The following is a 25692-nucleotide window of genomic DNA, read 5'->3' as shown; positions in this document are numbered from 1 at the left end:
GAAAGGAAATTTGTTTGTTATTTTAAAATCTTTTTATGGGGGGCTCTTACAGCTCTTATCACAGTCCATACATCCATCCATTGTGCCAAGCGCATTTTTACATGTTGCCATCATCCTTTTCAAAACATTTTCTTTCTACTGGAGCCCTTAATATCAGCTCATTTTCCCCTCCCTCATGAGCCCTTGATAATTTATAAATTATTATTTTTCCATATCTTACACTGATCGCTGTCACCTTTCACCCATTTTTATGCTGTCAGTCCCTGAGAAAAGAAGTTTTGAGTTCTTTAGAACAGAAAATTCTCAAATAAGCAAAGACTAAGACATCAGAATAAAAAATATTCCTTTATTTAGTAGGATGTCTTTTAGGTATCTCTAGTAGAGTTTTAAAGAAGTCCTAGAGGGTAGTGTCAGGTAATCGTAAAATCAGCTGTTCAAATCCACCAGCCACTCCACTGAAGAAAGATGAGGCTCTCCTGCTTTTGGAAAGATCTACCTCAGAAACCCTACGTGGTGCCTCTGAGTTGGAACTGACTTGATGGCAGTGGGTCTAACGTGTGAGAGGAACTTCTAGTGGTTACACTGCTTAGTGCAGAACTACGATCTGTCCCCACCAGGGACCATGGATGCTAAATGTTCCCCAACACAATGGAATTGCCTGGCCCCAAACACCAAGAACAACCCTACTGACAAACTCTGCAATCCTTAATACGCTTAAATCTAGGTATTTCATGGTTTTCATCATTGTTACTATGAATGGGCCCATTATTCTACTGTATCATCTAGTTACTAACTCTGTCATCTGAAGATAATGAAAAGTCTGCTCAGGTTTAAATATTGTTGCCTACATTTCAGCTTATTATAACAACAGTTGGTATCCATGCAAAACACGGTTAGCACAGAGAAGTTTCAATGAACTGAAATTTGAGTAAAGCCTTAAAGGCAAGTCGAAGAAACAGAAAGAACAGGCATTCTAAAAGTTTCTCTCTTCCTTTTTTTAATTAAATGTGTTTTTTGAAGCAATCATTTCCTCTTGATTTTAAATAATTTTAATTAGCCTGACTCTGTTTCCTATTAGATGATGCCGTGCTACTAATAATAAGTAAAAATTATGTGATGGTGTGATAGTAAAGTCTGCACTTCTTTCCACATTATGTACTTAACTGGGACTTGATATTTGTAGAGCTTCTGATTGAGTTCTCACTTTTTCCACTACTTTTCCAAACTCACCATATTTTTTATTCGATGCCAGAATAATATTGTGATTTTCCATAATCTTCACCTATTGTGTATTTATTAATTTTAACGACATAGGTTTATCTTAATAACCCAAGGAAAAAATATAAATAAAATAAAAGGATAACCCAAGGAGTAAGATTCAAGTTTATCATGATGCCCATACAACTTCATGTTGTGTGTTAACTGAGATGATTAGAATGTGGCCTATTTCTGAGCTGTCTTATTAAAATATAAAGTCTTTAGAGCAAACTGAATGAAGCTCAGTATGTACCTGTAACCTCCATTCTGCAGAGTTCTCTGAAAAGGTACTTGAGGTACACTACAAATCCACAGCTGTGGATCAGTCATAAGAACACAGTATAAGCTCCCGCGAAGACTAACTCATCCAACCACTCTGCAGGCCGGAAAGTTTTAGAAACGTACACACTCTGAGTGCATTAATTCATTTCGAGGCACTCATCCTAAAGAAGAAAAACATAGATGAATGTAGAGCTATGCTATGAGCTTCGGTGGCTCGGTGGCTACGCCACAAAGTCAGCAGTTTGAACCCACCACCCTCTCTGCAGGAGAACGGTCTTCTGAGAGCAGAACAGCCGCGGGAACCCTATGGGGCAGTTCTACTTCACGGGGTGGCTATGAATCAGAATTGCCTCAACAGTAATGGTTTTGGTTCGGTTAGGAATACAAAGTTTCGATGGAGCCTTGTTGGTGCTATTGGGTATGCATTGCACTGCTAGCTCCGAAGTTTGTGCCACTTCCAGGAGAATGATGAGCCTATCCGCTGCTCACATGCCGATTATAGCCTTGGAAGGCCTTTACGCATCGGGTCACTATGAGTCCAAATAGACTAGATGCTGTCAGTTATTGGGTTAGATTCAAGGATATATTCCATGATACTAAAATGTTAATTGTGGTCTAAATTTTTTATGAGATGTTAAATAGATGTAATAAAATATTATAAAGTCAAAGTATCTAACTCTAAATATACTTACTAAAAATAATTAACGCAAATTACTAAGAAAGAAAGCCAGGCAACATTATATTATGTATTACTGCATTATCCAAACCAGTAACCAGTAGTTACATATAGATGTTTGCATTAAAATTTAGTTAACCTAAGTTAATTAAATCTCATTTCCTTCATTGCACTAGCCAAATGTCAAGTGCTCAACAGCCATATGTGCCTAGTGGTCATATGATAATATTGGATAGATGAAATGTAGACTATTTCCATTATTACAGAAATTTCTATTAGATATAGTTCACATATCCTAGCTTGAAAGAAAGAAAAAGTGAAAATGGAAGAATGGATACATAGTAAAATGACCTCAAAAGTCAACAATAATTATCACTAAGTAATAATCCTCTGGATTTTTAAGTTCTTGCTCACATATTTTCTAATGTGAGTAAACCTGTAATTCACTGTAATGATTTCTGTATAATAAAGTCTATTTTCAGAGAAAAAAACATAAAAGTAAAAATACCATCATATACATAAATATTTGATTTTTTTCAAAAAAAGAAATTGTGAAATTTTTTAAGTTGCTAATTTTGCCACTTTGAGAGTATTCCATTTCTTTAATTTTCTTCTTCAGACATCACCTTTAAAAAGGATTTATTTAGATGCATACTATCACAACAGAGATTTTTCTCTCCATATACCTGTTGCTTTTTGAATACGTGTGAAGTTTGCTCTAGCTGTTAATTTTTTATGCTTTCTCAAAATGAAGCATTAACTACAAAAGTGAAAAATTATCAAATAATTCCAGTAGTTAGCTAAAGTCTGGGTTTCCTCTCTAAAAGGCAGATTCATTTCTAGGAATTTATATTCCTAGAATATTCTCTACAGCATTCTTTCTAGCTGTGCCTGCACAGCAGCAAGCTATTTCTACCACAGCATCGTGTACAGGTGGCAATGGTTTCCAGGAAACCACAAGACGTCCAACCATTACAGCTGACAAGGACAAGCACCCCTAAACAGAGGCAAATACCTACTAAATACTTATTTTCCATTATTAATTTTTAAAAACGGAGCCATAGCCAGCTATTAGATTCTGGCTTTGTTATATACATCTTTGAGTAACTCCAGATATGTATAACAAAATAAAATAATGTGCCCTGCTACCAACAAATGAGTCTATAGAAATCAGAAAGGGAAAAGAAGGTTCAGAAACTTATCCAATCATCCTACAGGAGGTTTCAAAAATTCATGGGAAATTCCATTATCTTTCAAGTCCACTTTTCCATAAGCATTTTGAAGTCCTCACATCAGACAATATTGCCCCACACAAGAAAGTCACAATAGGAATGAGAGAGATACTAAAGACAAAAGGAAAATTTCTTTGAATAACATTATAGAACAAATGCTGGACTAATCAGAGACATCCAATCAGATGTTCAGGCAGACAGACTTAGAAAGTGGTCACTCACCTCTCTCAACATATTGCTTTCTTTTTCCTTCTGCTCCAAAAGACTTCCTAGGTGGTGAACGTGCATCTCCGCCTCTGCTAGTCGTCTTGTTCTCTCGTGGTCTTCCTCGGTTGCCTTGGCAGAAAGTCCCTTGCTCTGCAACATCTCCAGAAGCTTCTTGATGGATTCATCCCGAGCACTGAGGGTTTGCTTCTGAGTCTCAATACGCAGCTCCATTTCCTCCAGAGTCTTTCGGAGAAGAAACAGCTCCTTGGCCTGCCGCTCGTGCTCAGCGTGGAGCCTCTGGAAGTTCTCCTCCGTCAGCTCTGCCACACACGGCTCACCAGCTCTACCGCTACTCTCTTGCTGAAACAGCTGGTTCAGGTCCCTCTGGATGCGCAGCTCATCCTGGAGAGCCTGGATTGTCATCTGCATGTGCTAGAACCAAGACAAAAGGAAAGCTCCACGTCAGCGTTCCTTCCCAAGGAGCAAAACAGATGCAGTCTCTCGACCTTTGAGGAGTCAGAGTAGTCACAAGGGTTCTCAGAACCCTGCACTCAGCAACTGAGGATTCACAGGACCTCGTTTTTTACATTTCCTTTCAAAATAGAGGAGATAATCTGTTAAATGTCAATGCCTCAAGTTAAATGTCAATACCTCAGTAGGACGCAAGAAATTTAGATCAACTAACAGCTTCTCGTTTTGCATAAAACATAATAAAGACAACTGCATAAAATTAATACAATGTAATGCATAAAACTGAATTAAAGGGGAAAAGGAAGACAAAGAAGAACTATAGAAATAAGGGCACATTCACTAAAAAATGCCACCAAAAAGTACGAAGGACTATCAAAAGCACAAGATAGCTCTCGGGTACTAGACACCTTAAATAATACACACTAATATTTAAAGAAAACTTATCCCATAAGAGTCAGTATTTACTTCAGATGATCACACTTAGCTCTGTATCCAAGGGTACTCGTTAAGTATTCATGCTTAACCATAATTAGTAATACAGAATACTTTTTCTATATTCTAGATTGTGGAATTGCTTTAATGTTCATTCACTGCTAACTGTGACACAGATACTAATATTTTTATTTCATAAATGACAAACTAAGGCTGAGCTGGACCCAAGTTACACAATGATAGCACTAATAACTAAACAATGCTATGTCTATTAAAAGTATTCATCCAAGCCTGACATTTTTAATTGTGTTACTTACGCTTACTTCTACAGAGCTTTTTTTTTAATTAAAATATACTAACTTTTCCTTAACAGTTTTGTTTTAGAGAATATACTTTTAAAGTACTGGACTTTCAATGCTGGTATTCTTCAACAATTGAAAAGCACTATTCACCTTACAAAGAATAAATTTAAAATATTACAGGCTATTTTAATTCATAGTTGTTTGTAAAGTGCATTTTGAACTGTCACTGTCACTAAACAAAAGATGTATCCAAATGTTAATTTTCTGAAGCTAATAACCAATCCCCAACCTCCCTTTTCCCCTTTAAGAGTCAAAATATCTAGACACTCTGAATTCATCCCCAACAGGAATACCATAAGTTAAATTCAACAGGAAACGGATTAGAGATACAATCAATTGTTCCCTTTTTAGATCATTCATCACCAACTCATTCAACTCAGGACAAATAGGTGTGACTGCCACTCATAACTTCACAGACACTTTAGTGTACCTGATGAGGTTAAATAGGACAATTACTATTTGGGGCAAAGAAAAAAGAAACAGAATTACTAATGGGTCTACTGTCCAGCCCTACTGGCATCCATTTTACTATGGTGTAGGACTCAAACAATGCTGGTCTGGGCGCCCAGAAGACTAGCAGTCATTTTCTCCACTGAAATATGAATCAGCATCCCTACTTGAGGCTATTATTCATGCTGGTTTTACTCTCTACAAGAATGCCTGCTAACGCCCTTGGATGGAGAATGAAGCGGCTGGGATATATATATATATATTCACCAATATATATTCATACGCAAGATAAAGTAAGCATATTCACACAAGTTACAGATATTTCACCAAAAACAGACACATTGAAGCATGTAGGAGGATCTTAGTTGCATGGCATTAAGAAATGCTCTGTTTGTGAATTCTGTTCATGGCACCTCCAAATTGATCTCACAATTCTCACATCTCTAACTTTATACAGGCACCCAAGAGCCTACTGCTTTTACCAACTACAAGGGTTGTGCTCTTATTACACCAAACCATGTCTCAATGAAATGATAGGGTATTATTAACAAAGATGATGATGAAAATCTTACACCTATGCCAAGCACTATGACTCCTATTAGGAAAATAATACACCAGCACAGCAACCGCAATTGGGCACAACGGCCCTTCATGCTGGTTAGATAACTATCGGAATCTCTCAGAGCAACATTTCCAACAAATAACCTATCAGATTTTTGGAGCAAGAAAACATATCCAATTTTTCCTAATATCAGAAAGGGCAAAACTATGTTGCTAACCCTATTTTTGGAATATCACAGAAACATGAAAATGGTCATGATGACAAACAACACTTTTATATACGCACAGAGAAGTCAATGCACCACTTACTAAAGTGATGAGAGTAAGAGAAAGTTCTAGCACTGCGCCAATATAAGCAGTATGTTATGAACAGTTTATCTGAAAAGTACACATACATTAACTTTATTACTAATTTAAAGTGGCCCCACCACACCCAGGCAAAACACTAAGGGCATGCAATAGAACAGCAAGGGGAGCAGAGTAAGGAAGTCCCGAGGAAGTACCAAAAACAGACTTTGGAGCCAGGACGTGGCACCACAACAGACTCAACCAGTAAAAACTCCTAAAGGTCAACAACAAACAGATTTTGAACTATTTACAGGATTTTGTTTTTTTTCTGTCATTGGTTCTGTGCTGTTGTTGTTTCTTTGGTTGCTTTGTTTTGCTCTGTCTTGTTTTTTTATGCATATTTCCTCTGCAGGTCTATCTATATAAGATAGGCAGGATAAACAATCTGGAGGAGAAAACAACAGTGGGGGAGGCATGAGAGGCAGAGGAAAGGAAGTGTTACCAAACCCAGGGACAAGGGAACAACAAGTGAACCAAATCAGTGGTGAGGAGGCCGGTGTAGGAGGCCTGGGCAGGGCTAGATCAAGGACAATGTAACCAAGAGATTTACTGAAATCCAAATGAAAGTTGAGCATGATAGTGGGACAAGAATAAAGTAAAAGGAAACAGAGGAGAGAACTAAGAGACAAAGTGAATTTATAGAGATCTAAATACAGACATGTACATATGTGAATATATTTATGTATGATGATGGGGAAATAGATCTCTGTGCATATATTTATAGATTTAGTATTAAGGTAGCAGATGGACACTGGGACTCCACTCAAGTACTCCCTCAATGCAAGAATACTTCGTTCTATTAAACTGGCATTCCATGATGCTCATCTTCCTGGAACAAGTGCTGAAGAAAAAGTGGGTGCATAAGCAAATGTGGTGAAGAAAGCTAATGGTGCTTGGTTATCAAAAGATATAGCGTCTGGGGTCTCAAAGGCTTGAATGTAAACAAGTGGCCATCTAGCTCAGAAGCAACAAAGCCCACATGGAAGAAGCACGCCAGCCTGTGCGATGATCACAAGGTGTCGATGGGATCAGGTATCAGGCATCAAAGAACAAACAAATCTTATCTGTGTGAATGACGGGGAGTGCAGAGTGGAGATTCAAAGCTCATCTGTAGGCAACTGGACATCCCCTTACAGAAGGGTTGTGGAGAGGAGACGAGCCAGTCAGGGTGCAGTATAGCACCAATGAAACATACTTTCCTCTAGTTCTTAAATGCTTTCCCCCACCCCCCACTATTATGATCCCAATTCTACCTTACAAAACCAGCTAGATCAGAGGATATATACTGGTACAGACAGGCACTGGAAACACAAGGAATCTGGGGCAGATGATCCCTTCAGGACCAGTGGTGAGAGTGGCGATACCAGGAGGGTGGAGGGAAGGTCGGAGAGAAAGGGGGAGCCGATCACAATGATCTACATATAACCCCCTCCCTGGGAGACGGACAACAAAAAAGTGGATGAAGGGAGACGTCGGACAGTGTAAGATATGACAAAATAATAATTTATAAATGATCAAGGGTTCATGGGGGGTTGGGAGGTAGGGAGGGGAAAAAATGAGGAGCCTGATACCCAGGGCTCAAAGAACTAAAAAGTAAAAAGCAAATGTTTTAAGAATGATAATGGCAACAAATGTACAAATTTGCTTGACCTAATGGATATAATGGATTGTGATAAGAGTTGTACAAGCCCCCAATAAAATGATTTTTTAAAATAAATAAATAATGTAAGGTGCAAAAGAGTGTCTATAATTCTTATTAAAGTCACCAGAGTAAAGCTTCTGACTCCTCGGGCTATTTGATTCTCTGATCTGTGCTCACCAGATTGATCCATAATTTATCTCTGTCCTCAATGAACTTTCTAGGACTGAGCTTTTCATCTGAGGCACATATAAAAGATTGACATAACAAAGAAACTATTGTAAAAGTAAATGGTTCCTAGATAGTAGGTTCAGTTTAAGATCTTTGAAAGACTCCCCTGTTCCCTATAAAATAATAGAGTAAATTGCTTTCATTGTACTAACAAGTTATTCTCAAAAACCCAAACCAAACCACTTGCCATCTAGTAGGATGTGACCCTGCATAAGGTTTCCAAGGCTGTAAGTCTTTCAGGAGCAGACAGCCTCATCTTTCTCCCACAGAAAGCTTGCTTTGTTTGAACTACCAACCTTGGGGTCAGCTGTCCGATGCTTGCCCAACAGCACCACCAAGTTAGTCACAAGCCAACAAAAATAATCTTATTTTAAAATCAAACTACTTCTTCTCCCCCCCCCAAAAAAAGTGGCCAAAATATAAAACATAATCCTTATTAAAAATGTCAATGCCATATACTGGGATTATCCAATGTTTTCCTTTATAGAAGGGAGTCATTTTTAGATAACTAACAGTCAATGAGAATCTTTCATACAGTTATGACAACACAAAAAGTACAGGCAAATATAGTCTTTGTCCAAAATTATAGTTACAAATTTGGAAACGCAGGTTAGTTATATGCATGCCTTCACAGACCAGTACTGTATGATATTTTCAATGTTAAACTAAAAGCAATATTCAAAGCAGAGAAAAAAGACATATATAACAAAGCAGTTATTATATGTATAATATATTCAAACAAATTTTAGATTTAGAACCTATAAGATCATTTTAAGAGCTGGACTCCAAAGTCAGTAATAATAGCTTTATGAAAATAAGCTATTCTGTTTTCTATTATTTTAGGAGAAAAAATTTAGTAAGTAATTTCATGAGTACAGAAAACCACCTCTGAGATAAATTATTTCTCCTGATCATCAGTCCAGTAGGCAGCAGGGACAAAGCACACTGTAAATGCTCAAATATCAGACTATTCATACTGGTCTACACACCAATTAGAGATATTAACTAAAATGCAAGAAAGAACCACATTAAAACTCACAAGCATGTTTTAAGGCGGTTGACATTTTCATTGACGTTACTGAGATTTTATTTTCTTCTTAAAAATAAGTCAAGTCCAGTAAATGAACAAATAATATGCTAGAACTCTAGCAACTACTCTGTGCTATTAAATTCAGGAAAAATAATGGTGTTGATCTTTGTCCTCTCAGAAGAACCCTGTATAGAAATCTAAGTGACAAAATATCCCTGGGGAACATCACAATTGGCAGTAGGATTTTATCAACAGTGGACATAATCCATCTCTGTTATGACAGCCCAGAATTGAAGTTAAAAAACTAAATGGCAATAATATCAAAATAGGGAAGTTCAAGGGCCTATGGACTCCAAAAAACAACTCAAGTAACAATAAGCTGCTTGTAAGTAGGACAAGGTCTCAAAAAAGCCAATTCTCTGTCACGGAGTCAATTCCAACTCACAGTGACCCTATAGGGCAGAACAGTACTGCCCCATGAGTTTCTGAGACTGTAAGTCTTTATGGGAGTAGAAAGCCTCTTCTCCCGTAAACCAGCTGGTAACCCATTACACAGAGACAGAGAAATTGGGCAGCAGAATCAGCAAACAGCATAGTGGGCCTCGATGCTGCCAACACCCCTGCCCAAAAGCACTCGGCTGACTCCGCTGTCTTAGTCCATGGACTAGAATAGAAGGTCCACTATGCTGTATCCTGGTTCTGCTGCCTGTGCTGCCGCCAGTTCTCCACCTCTGTTTCTCACATCTTTCACCTTCTCCAGTGTGACAGCTGTCTCCACGTCACTGCTGGGTCTGGGAGATTCCCATACAGGGACCCTGGGTCCAAAGATGTGTTCCGCTCCTGACCCTTCTTCTGGGTCACTGTCCTTTCTCTCTACCTCTGGGAAAACTCGTTCTAAGGCTAAAATAGGGTGGCAAAATGGACCAAGTTCCTTCTGAGGGCTCCATCTACCTTTAAATGCTCCCTTCTCCAATAATTTGCATTAATAGCAAGCTGGCCAATCCCCTTTTAAGTCACAGTAACTTTATTAGCATAGTTCCACCCAATCATTTAATGTGAGTTATAGGACCATAGTGACAAAGGCCATAGAAAAATCATCCATCCACCGTGCTTCCTCCCCCCAACTACCATGATCCGAATTCTACCTTGCAGGACTGGATAAGGCAGAGGTTGTACACTGGTGCACATGGGAGCTGGAGGCACAGGGAATCCAGGGTGGACGATACCTTCAGGACCAGGGGTATGAGGGGCGATGCTGGGAGAGTGGAGGGTGAGTGGGTTGGAAAGCGGGAACTGATTACAAGGATCCACATGTGACCTCCTGCCTGGGAGATGGACAGCAGAGAAGAGGGGGAAAGGAGACTCTGGATAAGGCAAGATATGACAAAATAACAATCTATAAGTTATCAAGGGCTCATGAGGGAGGGGGGAATGGGGAGGGAGGGGAAAAAAAGAGGACCTGATGCAAGGGGCTTAAGTGGAGAGCAAATGCCTTGAGAATGATTGGGGCAGGGAATGTATGGATGTGCTTTAACAATTGATGTATGTATATATATGGATTGTGATAAGAGTTGTATGAGCCCCTAATAAAATGTAAAAAAAAAAAGTAAGGATGGCCAGATTTGGCCACACTTTGGAAAAAACAAAAATCATTCACCGTACCTCAGCCCTGCATTTCCCCATTATGCCTACAATGTCTCTCTATTGTGGCCCTCATAATATCACATTATAATTTTTATTTCTTTAGCTCCTTCATCAAAACACAAACCCTTTGAAGGCAAATATCAATTCTTCTTTCTCTTTGCATCCCTATCATATTGCCCCATGCCTAAGACACAGATGATACTCAAGACAACAACAGGTTTGCTGAATTGCTTAAACGAATAAGTAACCAACATCATAGATAGATTTCTTCTTTCAGTTTATCAAAGGAAGAAGGAATAAGAATGGAGCTACAGTACTGCGGTGGTGGAGGTAGTGGAAGAGGAGGAAGAGAACGTGGTAATAATGGTGGTGTTATCACTTTTTACAGCACCTAACTGCAGGAAAAAACCCAACACATTCTGGTCCCGTACCCTCCCCATGAGCAGCTGTGAATCAAAACAATGGCATCCATAGGTTTCCCCGGCCCTGGCTGCTTTTACCAGAACATCCCCAGGCCTCTGTCTTCTGGAAGCTCTACTGAAACCTGTGTAACATCAGAGAAACATGCAAACCACGGACGAGAGACAGCTGGTACACTGGTCAAGAATCAAAGCCGGGCTTCTCACACAAAAGTCAAGAATCCTCCCAAAGAAGCAACAGCCTCTATACCAAAAACAGACCTACTGTCACTGACAATTCCTGCTCATAGCTGCCCTAGAGGGACATGGTAAAAATGGCTCCCAAGGTTCCCAAGACTTCCCTTGCTGGGAGCAGGCAGCCTCCGACTGAGCAGCGTGTGGGTTTGAATCACAACCTCGTAGGTAACACTCCTCAATACACGTAAATGTTAAGGTTCAAGTCTCTAAGGCGGGGTCCTCAAGTTTGTTAACCAGGGGCCAGTTCACTGTCCCTCAGACCCATTGGAGGGCCGGACTACAGTCTAAAAAAAAAAAAACTATGAACAAATTCCTATGCACACTGCACATATCTTATTTTGAAGTTAAAAAAAAACAAACGGGGCAAAAACGCCCGGCGGGCTGGATGGATGTCCTCAGAGGGCCGCAGTTTGAGGAGCCCTGCTCTAAGGCAGCCTTCCCGGGAATTAATTTCACCACAAGCAGTCCTGCTAACACACGGATAAACAAGAAAGAAAAGGTTTAGGGAATGAGTGAATTTGTGGAGAAAGAAAAACACAGAAAGAAGAAAAGTAAGATATTACTCCAAGCCAGAAACTCCAATAGTAAAAATAACATTTCTTGCTTCATTCCGTATAAGTTAACATTTTCAAATACCTGTTTCAGAGATAAATGAGAGACACAAGACCCCCCCAAGGCTAGTCACTAAAATTCTAAAACAAATGAATCAACAGCAGAAGAAAGAGGATACAGGTGAGAACACTCGCTATGAGATGTTAACAGCTCATCTTGGCAATACCGTTACTAGGAATGGGTTTTGCTGAATGAAGGCACATTAGAGGCAAGAAGCGTGGCTGTCTGAGGGAGTCCCTGCTGAGAGCAGCTGCAGCCCCCCCCACCCCTACCCCATGTGTCCTACAAAGCTGTGACAACAGTGAAGTACCATACACTCACTCAAATCTTATCAGATGCTCTTAACTGTCTTTCCCCACCTTTCCCTCCAGAGCGAGAGAGAGGTAAGGAAGATTGATGCTGAGGGAGAAAACAAAGAGACCATGATGTCACCACTAACTGAAAAGCACTCACGCACAGGTTTAAGGGGCTTTCACATAAACTACCACAAATTTTTAAAAAATAAAGATGAAACCAAACAAAATCATTTCTATAAAGAATACTCTAGTAGAGAAGACGAAACAGGTTTCTACAGAAGAAAAGCATAAAATACAAACAAAGAACATCAGTGAGCCTGAATAAGCCAACCAAAAATATTCATATTTTTCTCCACGACTTACATTGTAGTAATGTTGCTTTCTAATAAAATCAATTATAGCTATTAAGCAAATCAGAATAACATTGACTACACTAGAAAACTGACAGACTACAACAGGCAAATCACGGCAGATGAATTCCAGAGCAACGCATCTCAACTCCCATGGGTGCTGCTCTTCTTCATACGGCATGAGGCTCCACTACATGAGCCAAAGACAGAGTCTGATTCGCACACAGAAGAGAATGCCATCTCATTCTCTAATGATGTAAGCCTACTGTATAATGACAAGTTTTTACATGAAAACTTTTACCTGAAAAATTCCAGTATATACTTTAAGGATCCTATTCACAGGATTTAGTCAAATGGCCTCATTAAACAACCAGAGAAACAGCATCCAGGTGTCCTACGCGTCGTGAAGCTATCCTACTGCAACCAAGATTTCCTCTTGAACTCCTAACTTTTCATGATCAAAAGTCATGCCCAGTACACCAATATTTGTTACAGCATTACTGCACACTACTCACAACAGAAAGGGTGGGGGTGGAGTCTATCACCATGGGAGCAAATTAACAAAATGTGACATATACATACAGTAGAATACTCTATCATGAAAAGAAATAAGGTTCTGATACATAAATGCAACTAGAATACATTATGATAAAAATAAGACACAGACAAACACATAAACTATCAAGAAGAGAGGAGAGTTTATGAGAAGTTACTGGGGTTGGGAGCTGGTGTTGAAGTGGTACGGAGCGAGTTTTGTACGATTTTTGGAAACGGGTCACACGACATGCTGAAAGTGAGTAGCATCACTGAACTGCACACCTAAAATGGCAAACTTTTTGCTATGTATACTTTAACCATCATAAAATTATGATACACCATATATACTCGAGTATAAGCCGACCCGAATATCAGCAAAGCACCTAATTTTACCATAAAAACCGCATTAAAAAATATGCTGACTGATGAAGAACACAGCTTTCCCCCACATCCTGGATGCTTCCTCCCCCCCAACTACCATGATCCGAATTCTAACTTGCAGGACTGGATAGGGCAGAGGATGTACACTGGTGCAGATAGGAGCTGGAGGCACAGGGAATCCAGGGTGGACGATACCTTCAGGACCAGGGGTGTGAGGGGCGATGCTGGGAGAGTAGAGGGTCAGTGGGTTGGAAAGGGGAAACTGATTACAAGGATCTACATGTAACCTCCTCCCTGGGGGACGGACAACAGAGAAGGGGGTGAAGGGAGACGCTGGATAGGGCAAGATTGACAAAATAATAATGTATAAATTATCAAGGGCTCATAAGGGAGGGGGAAAGGGGAGGGAGGGGGGAAAAGTGGACCTGATGCAAAGGGCTTAAGTGGAGAGCAAATGCTTTGAAAATGATTGGGGCAGGGAATGTGCAGATGTGCTTTAGACAATTGATGTATGTATATGTATGGATTGTGATAAGAGTTGTATGAGCCCCTCATAAAATGTTTTAAAACAATGTGCTGAAAAACTCGGCTTATACATGAGTATATATGGGAATTTTTTCAGATGCAGCTGAAAATATTACTGTAGTCACGTTTACCTGCTACTGTATTCTATTACACAATTTTCCGACCACTTTACTCTGTTACTGTTTGGTTTTTGCTTTGTTTTTTTAATGTTTTCTGATATAGGCAATCCAAGATAGGTAAATCTATAGAGTAACTGGATTAATGCTTCCCTGGGAGTATGACAGTGGAGGTTAGGGGGAAATGAGAAGCTAATAACAATAAGTACAAGAATAGAGAAAATGTACAAAAATGATGTGGTCGTGAATGCACAACTCTTTTGGATGCAAGTGAAATACTGAAGTGTGTGATGTGTGCATGATATTCCCCCAAAAAACGGTTTTTAAAAATGCAGTCTTTTCTTATCTAGACTATACAAACCAGGGCCTGGCCCACTACTAGCCATCCTTCCCTGAGCCACATCTTGATTCATTACATTCCTATGCTCCATTTCATAGGAAATGGAGGAATAACCAAAGGCAGCTTCTAAGAATCAGAAGTTTCACGTCCTATGCCCTCTGCAGAAATCAACTGAGTAAAGTGTGTGGCCATAACTGATCTTCTCTGGCCATCAGAAAGAGAAAGAAAACCTAATTTCGCACAATTTCCATGAGGCAGAGGTCAGACAAGCCTCCACTTGCATCTTCATGATTAGTTTCTCTAGCACCCCAATGCCATGGTACCAAATTGTGTTAGGCTGGTTTGTCTAGAGAAACAAAACCAGTGACACTCATATCTGTATAAGAAGGAGCTCTGTATCAAGAAATAACTTAATATCATGAAAGTATACCAGCCCAGTCCAAATCAAGTCCATACGTCCAATGCCAGGCGGAGCCTTCTTCAGACGGGAGATCACAGGTCGGCAGATACAAAGTCACATGGATCCAAGGTCAGTGAACATGGCAGAGAGGCTCAGAAGTACGCTCCAAGGCTAAGCAGCCCACTGGACGAGGTCCCCAGTGCCTCTCTTATAAAACAGCCACACCTCCAGGAGACATCTGCTAGCTGTGACCTGACTGAAAGGTTGGACTCCACGCCTACACAAGTGCAAGTTGACAAAAAAAAAAAATCTAACTGCCACAATGGCTTAAAAGTTTAACCAGATTCTGATGAGACTGAAAAGGAAAGCCCTTAATAATTATTCAAACATAGGCAAAAATCAGAAAGATCTTGGACATGATGAAAGGAGAGACTGTATGGACTGAATAAAAGAACAGGACTGGTTTTCGTTGTTCATGGTGGTTCTACTAGAGTCAGCATGAGCACCGTGTGAGCACTACTCCGAGGGAAAGCCCAAGGTTGGCTTCCTACGAGCTTCTGGTCACACTGCTGTAAGTGTGCTTTTTATAAAGATACCTTATTCAATAGATATTGATTATACACACAAGGTAATCCTGATAAAAATCACAGCAGCATTTTTAGTCTTAAAAAATATTTATTGGAGGCTCGTACAGCTCTTATCACAATCTATACATACATCCATGTGTCAAACACATCTGTATCTATGCTGCCATGTTTTTCTAAACATTTTCTTCCTGCTTGAGCTCTTAGTATCCGTCTTCATTTTATTCCTCCCTCCCCATGTCCCCTTGATAATTTAGAAATTCTTCTCTTTCTGTCACGTCTCTTCCCCAGCAGCATTTCTAACTAAGATGGAAATGCCCATCATCGCCTTCACACGGAAAGGAAAGAAGCCCAGAATAGCCAAAACAATACTGAAGAACCACCACCAAGGAGCTTCACACTGCGGCAATGGAAATCGTCTGGCCTTAGTTTTAACAATATACACACAGAGCAGTGTAATATAACTCAGAGCAATGATTTACGACAAGGAGTCAAAGTAATTTCACAAAAAACAGTGCTTACAAAACAAGATATTCACATACAGGAAAATGAAATGGGACCACAATTCACACCATACACAAAAACTACCACAGAATGGGTCAAACTACAATGTTCTCAGGGAAAACCTACCGTCAAAACTCTGAGAATTTAAAGATAGATTATCAAACACAACTAAAACCACAAATAAGAGAAAACAAATTACATAACGGGAACCTCATAAAATCCAATCATTGTGTTCAAAGAAAAACTTTATCAACAGAGTAGGAAGATAACCTAAAACCTTGGGGACAAAATCTTCTAAAACACCCTCTGATTAAAGGTCTAACCTCCAAAATACAGACCTCAAAATTTCTGAAAGGAAACCCAAGGCTCAAAGAAATTACTCTACAGAACTAATTGTCTACATGAACCAAGGGCGCTTCAAAAAGTACATGGAAAACACCTATTATCTTTTCATTCCCCGAGAGCAGAAGAACCAGATAATACCCAGTGACCAGGCCCAACCAGTTTGATCAGGGCAACAATAGGTGGATTTTGAGAGAATGGGGAAAAACTGTAAAAGAATCTCATATTATTTTTAAAATCCAAACTTACTGAGCAATTTGAGATTAGAGAAATATCTGAGGCTGTTTCCCTGAGATACCTTTGAACCAAAATTCTCCCCTGAAGTTGCCTTATACTAAAATAACAAGTTAACTAATAACAAAGACTTATCACCTGTGAGGAATAATTAAAAAGTCATCTATGGGAGACGGGACAGTCAACAAGACTCTGAAGCGAACATGAGACCTCATGAGGGACACTGTATTACTGGGAGCAGAATGAGGAGGACTGGATCCGAGCAAGTGGATACAGTGAAGAATGCAACCAGTGTCACTGAACAAAATGTGCAGGAAGTTTTTTTGGCAAACAATTTTGCTGTGTACACTTTCAACAAAAATACAGTATCTTTTTAAAAAGTTTTTAAAATACAAGTTTCAGTTTATAAAGACTCCTTCAGGCCATTTGAATATTTTACTTAAGAAATATCTCAAACATATGAAAAGGTCAAGAAATTGCTACCAACTATTTGCCTTACTTGCTTCTAATTGCTCGCTCTTCCTTATTCTTCATTTAAAATTCATATAAAGTGTGCTATTTGTACACAGGTTTCTTTGCAACTTGCTTTTGTTCCCAACATAATGTGGGCTTGAGATAAAACTACACTGATATGTGTAGCTCTAATTTTAAGATTTAAATAGTTCTAATAGACCCACTATCTTTTTCATAGTTTCTATAATGGAAAAACTTGACCCAACTGCAATGAGGCAATTTTTGGTCTATTAACCCTATATACGACAAATATTTATAAGTTTGCTGCATAAAAATTATTGTTTGATTACTACAAGTATTTCCCAGATTCTAACTGAAGTGTTACACAATATGAGTATTACACAATATTTCCCAGATTCTAACTGGAGTGTTACTCAAAAAATAAACGTAATTTTTTTCAAAGCTATGTATTTAATTTTTTTAATAAAACTAATTTATCACCTTCAAAGTACTCCCCATTACACTTAATATATTCGTCAAATCTGCAATTCCATTCTTGGAAACATTTTTCAAACTCATCTGTTTGGATGGCTGACTTTTTTTTTTCTTCACCTCTTCTATGTTGTCAAATCACTGTCCTTTCATGTCCCTGTTCATTCGCAGAAACAAAAAGAAGTCGCATGGAGTGAGGTCAGGTAAGATGCATGGGGCAAAAAGGCATGCTGTTTTTTGTGGGGTTTTTTTTGCCAGAAACTGGCACACTGAGATGGCTGTGTGAACAGGTGCATTTCATGGTGGCAAAACCAGTCACCCATCTGCCACAAATCAGGTCTTTTTTTTTTTTTTGTCACATACCATTAAGCTATCTTTTCAGAACCTCTAAATAGAAAGCTTAATTAACCATCTGACCTGTTGGAATGAAATATGAGTTCATTCTATGCACTATGAGTCGACATTTTCATCCATTTGGGAAGTTGATGGATGTCCAGAATGAAGTTTGTCACCAATTAGCATTTCACTTTTTTTTGAATCGAGAAAACAACTCATACACTTGAGTTTTCCCATAGCGCTGTCCTTGTAAGCTGTGTTCAACTTCACAACAGTTCCTGCGGCATTTTTCCCAAGCAGGAAACAAAATTTCAGAGCCACAGGCTGTTCTCTTAATTCAGCCATCAAAAAAAATGAGGTTTGAGCAAAACGGTTTTAATGAAAAAGATCCACTGTACCCACAGAGAACCTTCCCAGGGGACACCACTGGGTGCACTAACTCAGAGTAAGGTGCTAGAATTGTTCCATGCTTGCTTAGTGGGAAAAATGCATACTACAAAAGCTCCACTCCACCCAATACAATTTCTGGGGGGGGGGGGGTTGTACCCCCTCATATACAGTGTATACTAGATTACCTTTCAACGTCTGATTACCTTTCAGTGTATACTAGATTACCTTTCAACGTCCAAACCCCAAAATACAACAAAGTATTTTGAAGAGAGGGATGTCATTAACATAAACAAACACCAAGTTATCTATCCACCTACTTAGGAACAGTTATGTTTCGAAAACACATTTTCTCACTGTAATAAAGTGCTTCCTTCTCCTTGTGCATTGTGTAAAAATGTTTCAAGCAGTCACAAAAATAAAATTGCATACAGAACTTCACAGTGTATCATCAACTTTCCCTATCATGTATACTTGCTTTTATTAGGACGCTGTTTAAAATTATGTTATAGGAGGTTTTATAACGACATGGACAATTTCCCACAATATATTAAGTACAAAATAAACTGACATATAGTTGTTCAGAATCATGTAACTCTATATATATGCACACACGATATAATTAATATTGTAAGATGTTAGCAATAATTATCTTTATATAATATTTAAAATGTACGCTTTGTGTTCTTCTGTAGCTTTTAACATTTACATTTAGAATTTTTGTGTTTTAAAATAAAAATTAATCTCAGAAAAGGAAATAAAAAAGAAGGGTCAGATATCTAGCCTGCATTTATAGCTACAGTACCAAAAATCATGTAACACAAACTTTTGGAGGAAATGTTACGATTTCACATACCAAAAAGCCAAATGGTTGTATATTCAATTCCATCAGAAGGAATAATGACAGAACATTATCAAAGAAAGGTTTGAATTATGAAAGTGTTTTAGCAGAGCCCAAGATTCATTCTCTAAGGCTTAGAATTTTTTTAAATAAAGACATCCACCCATGAAATTTAACAAAACCTAAATGCCTCTTCTCCATCTCTGTTCTTTCCTACCTCTTCTTTCCCAATTTTCTAGTTCTGGCCTCTCTCTGAAAAATGAATCCAAGAAGAAACAGAAAACAGTGCAAAGCATTCTATTGCTTCTCCTCTCACCCTACTCCCTGTGACATTCTTTTCTGAGAACTGCACAAAATACTGTATATACTCGAGTATAAGCTGACCCGATTAGCGGCCGAGGCACCTACCGTATATACTCGAATATAAGCCGGCCTGAGTATAAGCCGAGATAACTAATTATCACCTGGGAAACCAGAAAAACTGATTGACTCGAGTATAAGCCTAGGGTGGGAAATGCAGGATGTGAATTAACACAGAGACCAGAGGGGAGAGATGGAGCGCAGCCACAGACACATCCTTACCAGTTCAGCTGCCGGTTTAAGGGAATCACTACGGGTGCTTCTGCGTCCACATCATAGGATGGCTCTGATTGGTTAGATGTGAGTAAACAAACATTCAAAGCCCTGCAATGTCAGCGGGGCTTTGAATGAACAGCAGAGGAATGGCAATCATCCGCAAGATGTTACACCTCGCTGGGGTACCACTGACCCATGTATGAGCTGAACCCGTTTTCCAGTACAAAAAATGTGCTGAAAAACTCGGCCTATACACAAGCATATACGGTAATTTTACCACAAAACTACATTAAAAATGCCCTGTAGCACTCAGCTTATACACGAGTAGATACAGCACAAGGCTTTCATCTTAGTACCAAAGTTTTACTCTCAAGAGATTTCTGTAATATTACTTTAGAGATCAGGGCCCTGAATACTTAAAAGCCAAAATAATCTACATTTCCCTACATATATTTATTAAACAAATGTGTGATACTAAAAGATCTCAATCTAGAGACCAGTGCAAAAAACATGGAACCAACAACTTTAGGACAGTATTTTATCCAAGCAAAATGAACCCGACAGCCGGTTTCATTAACAGGAGAATGACAGATTCTGAAAGAATGCTGGTCATCTTGGGAGTTCCATGTACCAAGAACACGAAGAGCCTATTTCAGACAGGTCTGCCTGGAAAGACAGGGAAGCAGAGCTGTTCGAAATAAGCTTCACCAACCAATGAAGAATAGAAGAAAAATACTGCAGCATGAGTAATCATTCTCTGACTGAAGAAATATTGTAGGACCTACTACGTGCTAAGGTACAATAGCCATTACTCAAATAATCACACACAGGTAAGGTAAAATGTATTTCTATTACGGTTGCATTTCATATATGCATGGTGTGATAGTTAAGGTTTCTCGTGCCAACCTGGCCAATGAACACATGTGTGATTAATTAAAGGGCAGAGGGATAAATGTCTCAGTGAGCCTCGCCTGTCTTGTCTCTTGCTCTCTGATGGTTGGACTAGGATGCAGCTGCCTTAGATAGTTCTCTGCCTCAGCTGGTAGGGCTCACTTGTGAGACATCCCTGAGAAGCCACATGGACTTACAGATGCAGTCCTGGGTGCTGGAGAAGTCTCATGGAGACCCCTGCCAGCGCTGAGATGCTTACATGCTGATTCACCTTTCCTCCTGGAGTGGGTGTCATTGCGTGTATTTTGTGAGTTTGAGGAGGACTTTGTAGATCAATGTCAGACATAGGGGCTACTGTCGGACTTATGGGCTTAGACTGGACTGGGTTGGGATGCTTAATGTACAATTATCCTTTCTATAAAATTCATAAAATATGAGTGTGAATTTTGTTTCTCTGGTCTACCTAGACTAACACACATGGTTTTCCAAGCAAAACATTGAGACGTATCTCTGCAATCAATGGATGGACACAGGCAAGTTTTGGGGGGTTTTGTCCACTTGCCCAAACCTGATTAGAAAGAAAAAAAAGCAATGATGGCAAATATCTAGAATACAGCCTATTTTCTGTGATTCTTCCCTCAAAACTGACATTTCCAAACATGTGGCAGAAGTGTACTACCTAGGTGAGAAGCTGGCATCTTAAAGTGTTCGTGTTCCTACTTTGCTAGTCTATGGTCTGTCTTTAGATCCTCAATAATTGACTGAAGAGCGACTATGGCTAAAGTAATTTTTGTCTGTAGCTGAGTTCTTCTTCATACAGCAATTGAAGAATCTGAGGAGCTTCGTCAAGAACTGCATCTCCTGCGTCAAAACCAAGACTATGCTCATTTAAAGCAATAGGCAATCCCTCTTCTGTTCAATGAACTTTAGCAGCTGCACCCTGCATCAGGTGCTCCTGAACCGAACTCCGAATTGCCTTTAGGATCACCAAGTAATGGTCATGGAGCTAAATCTGAAGGTGGTTAGCCAAAGCCATTACACCAGCCTTGAAGTCAGGGTTATTTACATCCAATTTTATCAGTGGCCCTGCATTCTGGGCTACATTATAAGCACTCTTTGAATTATCAGGTACTGTTGGTCCTTGTATTTTTCAGCATCATCTCCATACTTGAGTCTAACAGCTAAGCAAAGAAGCCAGTCAACTGCTTCTTGTCAGTCTTGAATCTTTTTTTAATCATTTTATTGGGGGTTCATACAACTCTTATCACATACTATACATATATCAATTGTGTAACACATATTTGTACATTTGTTGTCTTCATTATTCTCAAAACATTTGCTCTCCACTTAAGCCCCTGACATCAGCTCCTCATTTTTCCCCTCCCTCCCTGTTCCCCCCTCCTTCATGAACCCTTGTTAATTTATAAATTATTATTTTGTCACATCTTACACTGCCCGACATTTCCCTTCACCCACTTTTATGTTATCCATCCCCCAGGGAGGAGGTTATATGTAGATCCCTGTAATCGATTCTCTTTGTTCACCCCACACTACCTCCACCCTCCAGTATCGCCACTCTCAGCACTAGTCCTGAAGGGTTCATCCATCCTGGATTCCCTGTGTTTCTAGTTCCTATCTGTACGAATGTACATCCTCTGGTCTAGCCACATTTGTAAGGTAGAATTGGGATCATGATAGTGGCGAGGGAGGAAGCATTTAGGAACTAGAGGAAAGTTGTATGTTTCATTGTTGCTATGGTGCACCCTGACTGGTTCGTCTCCTCCACACTTGACCCTTCTGTAAGGGGATATCCACTTGCCTACAGATGGGCTTTGGGTCTACACTCCATTCCCCTTCATTCACAATGATATGATTTTTTGTTCTTTGATGCCTGATACCTGATCCCTTCGGCACCTCGTGATCACACAGGCTGGTGTGCTTCTTCCATGTGGGCTTTGTTGCTTCTGAGCTAGATGGTCACTTGTTTACCTTCAAGCCTTTAAGATCACAGACGCTATATCTTTTGATAGCTGGGCACCATCAGCTTTCTTCATCACATTTGCTTATGCACCCATTTTGCTTTCAGTGATCGTGTCGGTAAGGTGAGCATCACAGAATGCCAGGGTATAGAATAAAGGGTTCTTGCATTGAGAGAGTACTTGAGTATAGGCCCAATGTCCGTCTGCTACCTTAATACTTAATGTGTAAATATATGTACATAGATCTATTCCCTATCATCATATATAAACATATTTACATATGTGCATACCTGTATTTAGATCTCTATAAATGTACTTTGCTTCCTAGTTCTATTTCCTTTTACTTTCCTCCTGTCCTATCATGTTCGACCTTCATTCGGGTTTCAGTAATTCTCGGCTACATTGCCCTTAATCAAGCCCCACCATGGGTCTGGTTATTTTCTCCTCTGGATTGTTTATCCAGCCTATCTTGAGTAGATAAACATGCAGAGACAATAATAAGCACAAAAGCAAGTCAAAACAAAACAACAGCAAAAACGAACGGCAAAAAAGAAAAGCCTATAAATAGTTCCAGGTCTGTTTGCTGACCTTTATGAGTGTTTTCTGGTTGAGTCTGATGGGGTGCCATGCCCTGGCCCCAAAGTCTTATTTTGATAATTCCAGGGAACTTCATGGCTTTGCTCCCCTTACACACTCTCAGTGCCTTGCCCCAGTGTGGTGGGGTCATATCAGGCACAATTCCTGCACTGTGCCTCTAGTGTTATACCTTGAAGCACTATGGGCCAGTGAGGGACGTTGTGTCTCATGGTGGGGCCAGCCAATGGTCTTCTATACATTGGCGGCTCTGAGCAGGAATATCATCCTTGGGGCTTGGTGGACCAAGATGTGTTCCACTCTTTCCATTGCCTCATTATGCACGTAAAAGTTGGTTACTGAATAAAGAAGACCAAAGAAGAATTGATGCATTTGGACTGTGGTGCTGAAGAAGGCTGAAAATACCATAGACTGCTAAAAGGACAAATGGACCTGTCTTAGAAGAAGTATGACCAGAGTACCCCTTAGAGCAGCAGTTCTTAACCTATGGGTCACAACCTTTTGGGGGGCTCAAATGACTGTCACAGGGGTTGCCTGAGAAGACCATCGGAAAACACGTATTTCCAATGTCTTAGGAACTGAGACACCGCTCCTCAGTCTCCAGGTGGGTCTGCCGACATGCAAACATGCCCACATATGAATATCCGGTGTGAAGACTGTTACCCATGCCACATCATGCTTCAAGACAAATTTTCATTTAGTTGTCACCAAAAATTAAGTGGATTCCTGCCCCTCCCCCGAAAAGAATTTGTTTCAAAGGACGACATCGATTCTGCAGCTCCAGGAGATGGACATATCTGATCAGAGCACACAGGAGCAGATGAAGGGGGAGGAGGAGAGAGTGGAACACAGCCTGGCCCACCAGGCCGTGAGGATGATGTTCCTGATTAGAGCAGCCAGTCCACAGAGAGAACAACATGGCTGGCCCCACTATGAGACATGATGCCCCTCAGTGACCAAGGGCGATACAGGGGACACCACCGGAGACACGGTGTGGGAATTGCACCTGACCTGATCCCACCACACGAAGGCAAAGCACTGGGGGAGTGCAGCGGAACAGCAAGGGAATGGAGTGGCAAGGTCCCCAGGGAATGATGAAAGTGGACTTTGGGGCCAGGGCGTGGTGCCCCAACAGACTGGACTGGAAAACACTCCTAAGGGCCAGCAAACGATCCTTGAACTAACTACAAAATTTAAAAAAAAATTTCGCAATATATATAATGACATATTATTTTGTGATTAATCACTATGCCTTAATTATGTTTAATTTCTAACACTGAAAATACATCCTGCAGATCAGATATTTACATTACAATTCATAACAGTAGCAATATTACAGTTATGAAGTAGCAATGAAAATAATTTTATGGTGGGAGGTCACCACAACATGAGGAACTGTATGAAAGGGCCGTGGCATGAGGAAGGTGGAGAACCAGAGCGTTAGAGGCAATGATGACAGGCTTAGGGAAGCTCAGTCCCTGGAGGGGCTGACAAGGAGGAAGGTCGCACCGGTGGCTGCAACAATGGGCTCAGGCAAAAGAACAATTGCGAGGATGGTGCAGGACCAGGCAGTGCCTGGTTCTGTTGTGTGTGCGCAGGGTTGCTACAGGTCAGAGCCCACTGAATGGCACCTAACAACAACAACAACTTGCAAATTTTTCAAAACCTCTTTACTGGACATCAGTAGTCCCTTTGGTTCATCTAGATTACAATTTGCAACGTTTCTTCACTCACATCATATAGGAAAGAGAAGAACAAAAGAACACATTTAATACTACACTGTGCAATATTAATCTTATAATTTTATAACCAAAATTTACTTCATCATAAGAATTATAATCATGGTCATAAATCAATTAGCTCAGTTTATCCAAAAGAAGAAATCATAAGCTAAAGACAAAAGAAATGGACCACATCATCTATTAATGTTTTAAACACACAGACGTAGATAGACAACAAATGGTTGGTGTGCTCTGCCACAGCATAGGAAACAGGCAGTAACCCATTATTATAACAAATGTGTTCAATAAATGCAATTACTTATCAAAACCCTATTTCCTTACTTGTTCACTTCCCCTCACTGCCAAGAGTCCATGCAGATTGGCATCGACACTACAGGATGGAGCCGCGTCATCCCAACGTGTCCCCAAAGCTGTAAATGTTTACAGGAGAAGATACACCCATCTTTCTCCACCAGAGCTGCTAGTGCTTTTGAACGGCTTACCTTCTGGGTCATAGCCCAACGAATAACCCCCCACTCCACCAGGGAACCTCACTTGTCAGTGTCCACCCCGGAAACGGAACAAACTCACTATCCTCGAGTTAGTCCGGACTCAGAGCAACCCTTTAAAGCAAGAACCTAACTCTTTAGGAGAGAGAACACTTCATCTTTCTCCTGCGGAGTGACTGCTGGTTTCAAAGTGCTGACCTTACGGTTGGTTAGC

At 40.0% G+C, this 25692-nt stretch overlaps 1 protein-coding gene and 1 pseudogene across 8 annotated transcripts in view; both read right to left on the bottom strand.

The window, feature by feature from the left end:
• Positions 1-25692, bottom strand: part of ERC1 (ELKS/RAB6-interacting/CAST family member 1) — a 479183-nt gene that overhangs the window by 375983 nt on the left and 77508 nt on the right. For all 8 annotated transcript variants that reach the window (XM_075552242.1, XM_075552248.1, XM_075552244.1 and 5 more), the window contains exon 3: positions 3670-4086. In XM_075552242.1, coding sequence (XP_075408357.1) covers positions 3670-4086 — 417 coding nt within the window. The remainder of the gene's footprint in view (positions 1-3669; positions 4087-25692) is intronic.
• LOC142450580 (RNA transcription, translation and transport factor protein pseudogene) lies at positions 12432-25484 on the bottom strand (annotated as a pseudogene).

The sequence above is a fragment of the Tenrec ecaudatus genome, chromosome 6 (genome assembly GCF_050624435.1).
Source record: "Tenrec ecaudatus isolate mTenEca1 chromosome 6, mTenEca1.hap1, whole genome shotgun sequence".
Classification (NCBI taxonomy): domain Eukaryota; kingdom Metazoa; phylum Chordata; class Mammalia; order Afrosoricida; family Tenrecidae; genus Tenrec; species Tenrec ecaudatus.
Note: the sequence above shows the minus strand (reverse complement) of the source record. Positions and strands in the feature narration are given on the sequence as shown.